Source organism: Leucopleurus acutus (assembly GCF_964270905.1).
Source record: "Leucopleurus acutus genome assembly, chromosome: 1".
NCBI lineage: Eukaryota > Metazoa > Chordata > Mammalia > Artiodactyla > Delphinidae > Leucopleurus > Leucopleurus acutus.
In genome coordinates, this window is record NC_139142.1 from 202067010 (window position 1) to 202080944 (window position 13935).

At 38.3% G+C, this 13935-nt stretch overlaps 1 protein-coding gene across 1 annotated transcript in view; it reads right to left on the minus strand.

The window, feature by feature from the left end:
* The window catches only part of MTPAP (mitochondrial poly(A) polymerase), a gene marked incomplete at its 5' end in the record, with an annotated part of 28644 nt that overhangs the window by 13902 nt on the left and 807 nt on the right, over positions 1 to 13935 (minus strand). The window contains 4 exons of the mRNA XM_082833959.1: positions 1608 to 1819; positions 7579 to 7803; positions 8865 to 9098; positions 9625 to 9797. Coding sequence (XP_082690085.1) covers positions 1608 to 1819; positions 7579 to 7803; positions 8865 to 9098; positions 9625 to 9797 — 844 coding nt within the window. The remainder of the gene's footprint in view (positions 1 to 1607; positions 1820 to 7578; positions 7804 to 8864; positions 9099 to 9624; positions 9798 to 13935) is intronic.

Sequence of the window (13935 nt, forward strand, 5' to 3'; positions counted from 1 at the left end):
GTTATTTGTATGGAAATATGTTAATATAAATGTTTCAGACGTTACATGAAATTTCTAAAAATCTTATATGTCCTGGTATAATGTTATAAGTCATAATTCTAGTTATTACTTTAAAATGTATATCTCAGAAATAACTAAATTTCCTTGTCAACTGCATTATTATAAACTTTTATCAAATCTTTAACTGTGGTCATTTTTAAGTCTTTTGTCATTTACAGACAGTTCTGGGTGTACTCTGATGCTCTTGCAAAAATGTTCCTATAAAAGGGTTTCATCTTCAAGGAATTCATGGAAGACTCTGACAAGTACAGGTTTCTGGTAACTGACTATACTGCTGAACTGAATGAATAAGCATTTTCAGAACTCTTATGGAAAACTGATGAATTCATAAAAGTGCTAACAAAAGATCAAGATGAAAAAAAAATTAATTACATGGGACTGAGTGAACTGATGAGGATGATTATAATTTTTGTGACTTTCTATTTGAATAAAAAAAAAAATCCCACAAGGACTCAGAAGCAAAATATATACAAATCAATTTTCACTGCAAAGTAAAGGAGCTGTTACAGTGGACGATTCCTGGACTGAATGTCACTATTATGACATAGTGTGAGTGGGTTTCATGTTTGGTAATTGCAGTCATTGTTGCTTTCGTTGTGGTCATCCATTTACAATGCTTGGTGTCAGTCTATCTCTTGTAAAAATAAAATATAGCGTGTATGTGTGAAAAAAAAATTTCAGTAGTTTAAAAACTATTCTGATTGTATGGATTTATATAAAGGTGTTTCTTGGTAAAAAAAAAAAATTAATGATGTAATCTTTCACCTCTAAAAAAAAATTATTTTATTCTATTTATATACTATAAAGAAAATATAGTAATGATAGAAATACAGTATATATTTTTATTATTCAAAAGTACTTAGCACTGACTTGTTAGTGAACACTTGAGTTTAATCAAAACTGCTCTAGATTGGATTTTCTGAATCTATTTGTACTTCTGATTATGTACCTAGCAGATAGTACAGTGAAACCAAACACACGTAATGAGCATACTAGAGTGTAAAGAAACAAACTCCTCAGCTGAGAAGTCTTCCCTACTGAGAACCAAAGAAAAGTCGTCAGAGTATAAAAGAACTTGTCATTCTCATCCTACGTGTTTTAAAGCAAACAGGTTGAAAATAAAATGAAAACATGCTGAAGAAAAACTACGCAGTCTCATTAGGCTGCTCAGACCACCGTCTGACTTAAGCAAATGCTACCTCTGTTTGGACACACGGTCCACTGCGTCTGGAAGCAGCTGAGAGCATAAACCCAAGGTGCCGCTTTATTTTCCGAGTGCGCCAGAAGGCTCTACGCGTCGGGATTTCTGAGTGGTTATCAGGCTACGTAAGTAAGAACAATGAAACACAGGTCTTCTCAGAGGATGTTAGTTAGGCATGTTAACATTTTAATAATTGAAGACCCTACTTTTCAATTCAAGTGTTCAAATTTTTAAAAAATTATTATTAAAGCATATCAAAGAGTCGAAAGCCATTGTTTCTGTACCAGAAAAACTATCCTAATACCTTATAACATTCACATTTAAGATAATAAATAAGAGACCATACCTATTGTTAGTAGTCAAATCACACTGAAATCCAGAGGCCTGGTGTGAGAACCGGACAAGGGGGCACCGAGCGTTTAGTATTTTCTGCACTCCCACACAGCCCGGGCCAAAGTGGTCAAGGCATTCTCCTACCACAGACAGGATCTTCTGTGTTGCAATTCTTTCCGAAGGAACATTTTTCACTTGAAATTCCATCAGAAAATTTCCTGAGGCCTGAATAATAAAAACATTTGTAAACAGGAGCTTTCCATAAAAAGGAATTTCTTAAAAAAACTTTTCTAAAAGGATGCTCTAAGTCATTTTTGGCCAACACACACACACACACACACACACCAACAAAACTCAAAACGAACAACGAAAATCAATAACCACACAAACACATACACAAAAAATTCTTCATGCAATCACAGCCAAAAGCAGACCAAAACTCTTCAGCTCTCAAAACAGACAACCTACAGACGAGGAGGGAACATTGCAAACGACGCGACCGACAAGGGCTTAATTTCCAATCTATACAAACAGTTCATATAACTCAGTAACGAAAAAGCAAACAGCCCAATCCAAAAATGGGCAGAAGACCTAAACAGACATTTCTCCAAAGACATACAGACGGCCAACAGGCACATGAAAGATGCTCAACATCACTAATCATTAGAGAGATGCAAATCAAAACTACACTGAGGTGTCACCTCACACCCATCAGAATGGCCATCATTAAAAAGTCGACAAATAATAAATGCTGGAGAGGGTGTGGAGAAAAGGGAACCTTCCTACTCTGTTGGTGGGAATGGAAATTGATACAGCCACTATGGAGAACAGTATGGAGGTTCCTTAAAAAACTAAAAATAGAACTACTATACAACCCAGCAATCCCACTACTGGGCATACACCCTGAGAAAACCATAATTCAAAGAGTCATGTACCACAATGTTCATTGCAGCTCTATTTGCAATAGCCAGGACATGAAAGCAACCTAAGTGTCCATTGACAGATGAATGGATAAAGACAATGTGACACACACACCCCCCACACACACAATGGAATACTACTCAGCCATTAAAAAGGACAAAATAATGCTATCTGCAGCAACACGGATGGACCCAGAGATTATCATACTAAGTGAAGTCAGAAAGAGAAAGACAAATATGTGATACCTTTTGTGTGTGGAATCTAACATATGATACAAATGAACTTATTTATAAAACAGAAACAGACTCAGAAGACATAGAAGACCAACTTGTGGTTACCCAAGGGGGTGGGGGAGGGATAAATTAGGAGTTTAGGATTAGCAGATACAAACTATTGATACTATACATAAAATAAACAAGGTCCTACTGTATAGCACAGGGAACTATATTAAATATCCTGTGATAAACCATAATGGAAAAGAATATGAAAAAGAATATATGTATGTATAGCTGAATCACTTTGCTGGACACCAGAAATCAACACAACATTGTAAACCAACTATACTTCAATAAAAATACTTTCAAAATATCTTCAGTTTTCTTTTGTTTCTCTAGAGTAAAAATACTAACCTGAAAAATCATTGGCTTTTTATAATTAACTTACATACCACAGTATATATCATAAAGTAATACTATAGTAGAACCATAGATTCTATAAATTCTGTGAACATACATGTGCCCTTTCCAAGTTAGCCTTTCCATTTTAATAAGATCTGTAAACCCACAGTAGTTATAACAGGAAATATATGCACGAGGACAGTAGATCAACAGAAGAAAACAGTACAAACAGACCTAACTACAGAAATTTAATAGTTAATAAAATGAACTCTGCAAATTACTGCAGGAAAATTGCTATTGAAACAATGAGCCAAGTGGCCATTAAAAAAATACACTAGACTAGTCCAAAACCGAAGTAAATTCAACACAGACCAAAGACTTAAACATAAAAGGTTTCAATCAATAAAGTACCAGAACACAATGGGTGAAAGTTTCTACAATCCTGGAGTGAAGGATTCTCTAAGCATGACATGAAATTCCAGAACACACAAAAGAATACGGATGAATAAAAATTAAAACCATCTTCAGGCCAAGCATATATTCATTACTAGATAAAAGACAAATGAAGACAATAATGCATATCATATAAAGGGCGAACTTTCCTAATTTATGAAGGGCTTGTACAAATGGAAGGGAGGAAAGCCCACCCAATTCTAAAAATGGACAAAAACACTTGAATAAGAAACTAACAGAAGAAATAAAAATGAGCAAGAAACATAGAAAGAGATGTTCTTGTTGTCCAGAAACTAAGAAGAAATTAAAATAACAATGAGATTTTTCATTTATCAGTCTGGCAAAGACAAAAAGGGTGACAGGACCAGTGTTGGTGGGTGAGGGGAAACACATACATCCTGTCAGTGGGAGTGTAAACCGGGACATACTTTTGGGACAACTTTAGTATTGAAATAGCAAAATTTTAAATACATATCAATAAGCTTTTGATTAGCTATTCAAATCCTAGGAAATCACCCCAAAGGAATGCTCATACAGATGAGCTGATTTGCAAGGCTGTCCCCTCATTGCAGCATTATTTGTGTGGCAGACACTTTTTAAGAGCTCTGTCTAGCTTAGTAAAGCCTCCTACCCCTCTTTGAGAACTCAGTCCCCCTGAAAGGACCATGGCCCTGACAACACATGTGGACCAGGCAGGGCGGCTGATGTGAGCACTGTAGGGGCACCCCTCATCCAGCCAGCCGTCTCCACCAGGAACTGCAGCTGAGGTTACGAGGCAACCACGTGGTTGAAATATAACTCAGAAGCTTTGGGGCAGGCACAGTCTACACTATGAGGATGAAAATGTAAAGAAAATCGAAGCGGGTGGGGAGAGGGGAGTGAAGGGAAGGAAGATATTAAGTAAATCAAATATGTGGAGAAGAAGCAGAACCCTTCGTGGACTCTTGATTGGTTATACTTCCTAGTGCTGTCCTTTCCTAAGACTCACCCACATTCCTGACCCCGGGTTCTGGGATGCTTCCTCTACTTCTTTTGTTTGCTTGTTTAAGCTGCTTTGGGTTGGTTTTTGTTATGCACAACCTAAGAATATTACCTAATACAGTTGGCAATAAAGTGGGGAAAAAAGATACCGTCCCCTGTCTAACAAATAAAGCACTGGTTAAGTAAATTATGGTACATTCGTTCAACAGAACATTCTGCATCCATTGAAAAGGATGCAGTAGACTGAGATGCTGAGACACTATTAAGTGGGGGGAAAAAATCACGTTAAAAGCTGTATAGATTATATTATAATCTCTTCCTAACTGCCCTCAACTCAGGCTGAAGAATAAAACAAGCCCAGGGAAGCACACACCAAGGGGGAGTGCTGGGACACACGGAGCACCAAGAGGTAAGAGGGAGAGGCTCACAACTGCATACAGTGGTCAGGAAGCTGCTTTATGGAGGATGAGTTTAAAAGTGCTGGTTTTTTAAAATCTATTCTTATTTATTTAAAAATAAAAAAAATAAAAGTGCTCCTGTTTTTCATGTTTCATTTTTAAAATGTTTCTATTAGCAAAGCTATTATCATCTTAAACCAGCATATATTTCAGAGTATATGTTTATAACAACACTGCAGAAGTTAAACCTACATACGAAATAATGTTAAATTGTTTAGTGAGACTGGAGCACCGTCTTTTAAAATATCTTTTCCTAACAGCTCTCTATTTCAGAAATCTAAGATCCAACTAAGTTTCCAACTCCTTCCTCTGCTTCCAACAGAAAAAAAATGTATTTCTCACTGTCTAGCAATCCTCTCAAACACCCCATGAGCTGGCATTATAGCACTATGCCAATTTTATGGCTAGGAAAATCGAGGCACAGAGAAGGTAAATAACTTCCCCAGGGTCATACAGCTGGTAAGTAAAAGAACTACTATTCTGCCCTCCCGAGCCCAAGCTTTCACCATTACAACACATTATAATGCACTTTAATTATTTGGCAAGGTCTTTTATTTAATATAAAAATAGCCTAAAATAATTTAAGTGTCCCTGCCAGGAATTTAATACAATTTCAAGTACATGTTAGTCTTAATCAGACTGACCCGTTTCACTTTCATGTGTTTCGTATTTCTTGGCCAGTTTCAACTATGTAATTACATGTTGAGCAGATAAAGTATGGCGGGCACTGTGTGGGATGAGAAAATGAACAGACGTGGATCCTGCCCTGCCCACGATTAGGATACAGTGAGAGACACAGATCAACCACGAACTAAACGTAACACAGAAGGAATCTGGAGACAGAAGTATGAGCTACACTACAAAAACGGAGTGATTAATTTTGACTGGAGCAGAGGAAACAATCAAGTATGGTTTAAGACAGTGGAGTCAGAACGAGGCCTTGAAACCCGTGTAGGAATGGTAGCCAGGAGTGGAAGGGAAGCGCACTCCTCAGTGAAGACACAGAACGACGGTTCAGTGGCCATTCATATCCTAAAAGTGCCCCACAACTGGTAATTAAATGATGTGATTGGAAAACTGGGTGTGTGAAGATAGAGAAAGACAAACGATTACTAAAATCAATTATGAGACAGATCATTTCAATTCTGTGTTAAAACCAAGAACTGTTCTAAGCTTGTGGATGATCCAATCTGTGTTTTAAGGTAACTCCAGCAGAGACTGAGGGCTGGAATACCAAGGCATGACACGAGAAGCACGTGGAAAGCAGGATGTTGCTACAACCATCTAAGTGAGAATTTATAAGGGACCTTGTCACTATAGCTTTGAGTATGTAAATGAAGAGGTAGACCTGAAAGATTAGCTTAGATATCTTCGCTTAGACGACAGCAAATGTCAGGAAAGCTAAAATGCCACTGATTAACATGCGACACATACCTAAGAACTTTTATAAAAACTTACAAAGAATATTTACAAGGAGATGAAGATAAAGTTTTGTTTTCAAAATGTCAAGTTTGAAGTTTCAACTGGACATCTACACAGAGATGATTACTAGTTTGAAATACGTAAGAAAGAACAGTCCTAAAAAGCTAAGATTTTACAAAAACACAGAAGCCTTTTCAAATCAAAGTTGTAATGAAATTAAAGCACCTCATATTGTTTGGGATGATGACAGACACACTGATTAAGTTTACTCTGTCAGACACGCATGTTAATAAGAACATAAATGGGATATACAATTTCTAAACTGTAACAGGAAGGGAGGAAAGGGCAGACTAAAGAAAGAATCCAACAGGAGGAGGAAAGGAAAGGAATGAAAAGCAAAGAAAAAGCATAGAAAATAGGAAATAAAAAATAAGACCGTAGAAATAAATCCAAAAATTACCAGTCATAATAAATAAAAAGACTCCCAGATTGGAGTAAAAGCATAGAATTCAGTATCTGCTATTTATACCCAAAACGTAACAACACATGTAAAGGCTGGAAATGCTGATGCAGGAGGAGAAGGTGCGTGAGACAAGTAACGAGCAGCCATCTTAACCAACAAAAAAGAATTGAAAGAAAAGGCATTTAGAGATGATGGACAAAATTTACTGATAAATGAACAACCCAATAAAAAGGTATAATAATCATATACCTATATGTAGCTAACATAGTCTTTGAATAAAACAAATATCAAAAGAATTCTGAGAAATGAACAGAAACAAAAATCATGAGATGTAAAAAGCATTTCACTAACTAGATCACGCAGATGAAAAAATTAGTTAATACACACATAATCTGAATAACACAGTAAGGAACCCTGGCCTACCCCCCAAAATTCTCAACCCTCAAAAAGAACAACCATTTTATTACATGTTTAAGATATTCACAGAAAAATGATAACATTAGACCAATACAAAGAAAGACTTTACAATTCCAAAGAATCAGTATCAAACAGACGCTATTCTTTAACCATATTGCTTCTTAAGCTTAGAAATCAAGTTGTAATTTTATTAAATCCAAAGATTTCCTTTATTTTTTCTGACAACGTTGTGATTTAAAGAAATGGAATTACCTTGTGAGTACTAGATTTTTCAATTTCATCTAGATCCAAAAACATGTCCAAATCACATCCTAATTTTCCAAAACTGTTCACTGAAGAGCCAAAGGGTCTGACGGTGCAGTCCGGAAAATATGCAGCGGCTACATCTTCAATAAGAGAGCAGGTGAGATATCGGAGCTTGGTGTTCTCCTCTGTGAGCTGGAATTCCCTCAGGAGAGTGTTCAGCTGATCATCGACCTAGCTGGCCAGAACAAAAACAAGAGAATATGGAAAATGTTAAGGTCACGTGAAATAATTGTCATTTTACTTCCAGAAATTTGATGGCTCAGGAGACCTACCTTAAAAGTGCGCAATCTTTTTACATGTAGCCTTAAAAGTGGATTTTACAAATGCTCTTTAAAAAGCACTAAGGAATGAGGACACCAGCAAAAAACAAAAGTTGCCTAGAATTAAAACTACTGTTTTTCTTAGGCCATGAGTATAAAGTATTGTTTTAGAAATTTCATGCAAACAGTAAAATGCCCCAGTAGAGGAGGTCAAAGCAACCACAAAGCTGGACATTTAAATGAAGTTGGGGGGAGAGAAGAACCAATGTTAAAGGCAAGTAACACCAGAAATAAGCAAGGCTCCGAGGAATGCAGGCCCAAGGTCCCCCAGTTCCTCCGAACAGCAGGCCTGTGTGTTCCCTAGAAGGCTGGTGATAGAACGATCACACACTGTGAAGGCGCATGCTGGAGCTGAATATTTAAAATGAAAACCACAGCCTTAAATGCCCACATTTGAAAATCATATTGAAAATAACTGAACTAAACACTTAACTCAAGAAAAATAAATAACAGAAAGCAGAGGAAATACAAAAGGTTTTTTCTTTAAAAATTAGAAAATCAACCCCCAAAATAGTATTTTGATAACTAAAACCATGAACATATTCTTGGAAAGGACTAGCTAAACCTTTGACGAGTCTGAGTAAGAAGAACCAAAACTACTATAAACACTGCTAGAGCAGAAAAAAGAGATAGAACCGGAAATAAGGTATTGTAAAATTTATAAAAGAATGCCATGTACAATTATATGCCATGTTGACAAGAGAAAGAAAGCCAGAATAATCCAAAGGCCCAAAACTTTGGAAGAAGGTGGTTCCTTCTGAGGATTACAAATGGGATATGGTGGCAGGGAGTAGGGAAGGATTACTTGTACTTTTCACTTAGTATGAGTATCTAATAATAAAAACTTACAATATACAAAACAAGTCAAACACACACACATATCAAGTCGGGGAAGGATACCTATAAACTTACACTTTCTGCACAACAAAGTAATTCAAAAAGCTTCTTGCTTGAAGGAGAAGACTGATTCCTACATCGAATACTTGACGGCTCAGAAGTCTGGTTTAATGGAGTCTTCAACTTTAAATTGAAGTAACGTGATCTGAATGGAATTGCAGCCTCTGTGCCCAGGCTTGGAGTACGAGTTACATTCTGCAGTGAAGCTACGCTTTCCTTCTGACTGAATTCTACAACAGCATAAAGACCCTATACCAAAAACACAAGAAGAACAGAACACATTTCAAAATTCTATTTTTAACATAGTATTTAGTTCATATTTCAAAGCAATTATCATAACAGGCAAAATACTAATTTTTAAAATTTACAATGATACACTTCTAACACAAGCAATGGTTTTAACCATTAAAAGCAGATTAAGAAAAGGAACATTATAAAGTGGTATTAGTTAAGAGAAGCTGAAAATAATGCTGAAATAGAAAATTAAAAGGCAAAACAAAGCTCTCCCACTGGCTTCTACACCTAAGGTAATGGAACGATTTAAAGTATTCAAATTATGAAATGATTCAGGTATAATTATGCTTATAATTCTGTGATACTCCTATAAGGATTTCTATTCTCATATCAAAAAAAATCTCATTGAAGAAATTTAGACAAAGATAGATGCAGGATATCAAAAAAGAATCTAACGTTACCATATTGCAGAGGCAACAGAGCAAAAAATAACTTTAAAAAAAGTATGAATGTTAAGTTAGATTGTTTTTCAAATACTTACAAAGCTTTCATAGAAGAAGTGGTTGTTAATAGATCCATGTTGGGATAAGTACTTGAGAAACTTCTTCTCGCTGATTTTGTTTGGGCAGTGGATTAACACAGTCCGCTGGGCCTGTTCTCGTCTCTCTTTTTGCACCTCAGAGAATCTCTTTTTTGGAGTCCTGTCTTCAGAGCCTGTGAATGAGACAAGACATTCCCAACACACACACGTAAAATTCAAAGCATCTCTTGGTGTGGTATACAAAGATTTTACACCTGACCACACCAACTTCATCCTCATTCCGTCTGCTTTCTTCTCCTTGATAAGGGGGAAGCTATACTATTCCCAGTCTTCCTATTACCATTCTCTTGTGATTACCATTAAATTGTCCACTCTGTTTTGACTGACTATACTCAATGCAGAGCGCTAAAAAGGGAGCACTCCACAAGATTTTAAAAGTAAAACCACTTCCACAAATACACACATACAAAGTCTGTATAAGCTGTAACATTCCAAAACCTGAAAAAAAATGATTACAAGCCTGAGCGCAACGAGACAATGAGTTTAGAAGTTTAACGTATTAAAGTAAGTTATTAGTTTTTGGGACTTCCCTGGCGGTCCAGTGGGTGAGACTCTGCCCTCGCCATGCAGGGGGTCCGGGTTCGATCCCTCACTGGGGAACCAGATCCCACACGCCGCAGCTAAGAAGTCTGCACGCTGCAACTAAAAGATCCCACACACCGCAATGAAGATCCCCACACTGTAACTAAGACCCGGCGCAGCCAAAATTAATTAATTAATTAATACTTAAAAAATAAAATAAGTTATTAGTTTTCCTCTGTAAAGGGTCTTGATCTGGCTCAAACAGTTAACAATGAGTTACCCACTATCATGTGCTCTGCATCACAAGGAAATCTGCGAGCCCGAACCCTAGCTGCTGCCCATAAAGAGCTCATGATACTTTGTACTAAAGAAATAGACGGGTTTTTTTTTCCCATTAAAAACCATCCGGGGTTAGGGAGTTTACGATCACAGGAAATGCAGGCAAGAGCTGTGACAGGCAAGACGTAAACAATCCACTGACCACAAAGGGAAGATCAACAAGTGAACTAAACACAAGGAAAATGAAAATCATTCAAGTTCTAATTCCAAAGAGGTTAAATGTAACTGATGCACAGAAATCAGCAAAAGCTTTCAGCTTCATCTTCTTTCAAAAGGTCACAAAACTGACGGATACAGGAAATACCGCACACACACTGAACCTTCATTTCAGCAAACCCCAAGACATCCTCATGGCCAAGACAGAGGAAGGCAGGCAGTACGCGCCGGTGGGACCCTCCAGCCTGCTGGGCTGCATCCACCTGGAGGCAGGTCTCCGCAGAGCACTCTTGGCCCTGCCCTACTCCACATTTCTAACAACTGATCAAACATACTGCGCGTCTTCCCTACACTCACTGTAGAGATGCTAAACGTGCACCTCTTAAATACGCGTCCTCTCCTCTACTCCGGATGCCAATTCTTCCGCATCGATCTCTCATCTCAGGCCTGGAACACAGCAGCCTGATTGCTGAACTGGTCTCATTCGCTCCAGTCTTGTCCTTCTCAAGCCACTCTCCACACTGCTGCCAAAGTCAGCTCTCTAAGGAAATCGTTTTCAGAGAGTCTTCTCTGACTTCCCTGCCGCATCCGTGATGAGGTCTGAGCCCCACAGCCCGGCTATGAAGCTGCCGGCATCTCAGCCCCTCCTCAGCCATGTCAACCTCAGCCCCACCTCCTCCACGATGCTCACACACGCTGCCCTTCACAGGGCACCACCACACACACTTGAACTCTTCAGTCTTCTCCTCTCTGGCTGGAATGCCCACCTTCTCATTTTCTGCCCTGCAAACTCCCATTCATCCTCCAAACTGTGCTCAGCTCCGTGAAGAGCTGACTCTGCAAGGCAGAATTGCTTCCACCTCTGCACTACCTCACTTCAACATCTATGGAAGAAGGTAAGTCACGGTGCTGTGTTTACGTAACAGCACGGAAGAATGTCTGTCTTCCACGCTGAGGGCAGGGACTACTCTCACTCACTTGGACCTCAGTCTACTGACAGCCCTTCCAACTGGTCCTTCTTTTTCTTATGGTCCAGGCTTTCCTCACCCGCTTTTCCAGCTGGAATTACCACCTCTATCTTCTTGTCTCTGATATTTACCGAGTCTACACTGACGTCCAACTGCTTACTGTAAAAGTCAAGTCAAGCTGTAAACTTTCAGAGAGTAAAAGTATAAATCCTCCCCTTGTTCCCTCCAATACCCACTTACTAGGTGTGACATAAACATATACATTTGTATCTCTCCGGAGATAAACATTTTTCACACAATTACTGAAAATGTACTATACATTCTCTTCTGTAACATGCTTTTAAATATTTAATACATAGTTGATATCTTTTTGTGTCAGTAGATATATATTTACCTCATTTTTAAAATAACTGCATAAACATTCTTAGGTGTTTATGGTAATTTAATCAATCTTCTGATAAATACGGAGATGGTTTACCTTTTTCACTATCACAAACAATACTGCAATATCACTGGTATACAATGTTTTGCACTATTATGCAGGTATCCCTGCAGCTGGATTACTGGGGAAGAGCAGGACCGCGTGCGAGAGGGAGACAGAAAAGTGTGATGACAGATGGGGCGACAGGCTTGAACAAGACTGACGGCTCTAACCTTGAACAGCAGTAGGCACGACGGAGTAGACGGGACAAAGTCATGAGGGGGACAAAAAGTTCAGGTAGCATAAGTACATGACCTTGTAAAAGGCTTGTCAAATCTACAAACAACACAAAGTTGGGAGGAAAAACTAATGAGTGTTAGTATTTTAAGACAGACTCAAATTTGCAACGGTCTTGATAACAGAATCTGAAAACCATAAGCACAAAACACACTGTCCTGCGTTTAGAATTAAAAACAACATAAAGACACAAGCACATAATGGGGGGGGATTCAGCCAGCAGTAGATGGACAAAAGAAGACCAAAAGTTTGATCTGATGAAGGCTCAAAATGAGCCAAGGGAATGTCTTAGCTTCCGGGGTTAGGAAAGGGAGAAGACACATATAGATATCAAATCCAAACCCGAGGGGGCAAGAGCACTTCCTTCCTATTTACTGGCCAGGCCAAACTTCTGGCAACGAGTTCTCACACTGAGTGAAAAACTGAACTGGAGATTTCTCAATTTCCTTCTAATTATAAAAGTATATGCTTCTAACCTAGGGGTAAGACAGGAATAAAGACACAGACCTACTAGAGCATGGACTTGAGGATATAGGGAGGGGGAAGGGTAAGCTGTGACAAAGTGAGAGAGTGGCATGGACATATATACACTACCAAACGTAAGGTAGATAGCTAGTGGGAAGCAGCCGCATAGCACAGGGAGATCAGCTCGGTGCTTTGTGACCACCTAGAGGGTGGGATAGGGAGGGTGGGAGGGAGGGAGACCCAGATGGAAGAGATATGGGAACATATGTATATGTATGACTGATTCACTTTGTTATAAAGGAGAAACTAACACCATTGTAAAGCAATTATACTCCAATAAAGATGTAAAAAAAAAGTATATGCTTCTAAGTGAGTTATAATAATCACCTTCTTCTCTTTAAAAATGGAAAAGAAATTCAAATGAGGATTTTGTTACTTGTTGTGCCTCACAAGAGTCCCCGGATATTTAGCCAGTCCTGTTATCCTAATGATACAAGATGAAACACACTTCCTGAGAAAAACAACAAAGCCCTACTAGGTGCAGCCTTGGAATCAGAAGGGTTTATTCTCACCTCTGCTACTGAACAGCTAAGCATGATCCACTTACCAGCCAGCTGCACCAGCCTGTTTCCACATCGATAAAATGGAGTAATAGCAATTCCTTCCAAACCTAGTTCACAGAGTTTTATATCTCAAAGAGCATATGAAAATACTCTAAAATTTAAACCACTATACACATGTTAAATCACAATAGCTCCTTTGGCAAAAGCCTTACTCACATTTTCAGTCACTTAAGAGTTTTTAACAGAAACAGCTTCTACTAAATACAGTCCAATCAGCATTTCAATGAACTGTCATGGTAATTGATATTTCCAACGCTCTGTCAATATGAGTCTCTCATACAGTCTGATGAGGACAGCAACCCTATCATTTACTTTACGGGAAAATACCGTACTTGTTTAGCCTTCTTTAGAACTGTTCCCACAAATAATCTCATACCTTAAAACTACAGCTCCAAGAAATGGTAGAAATCAACACCTTTTATTTAACAGCGGGGCTCGAGGTCTAAATTAACTCAGCGGC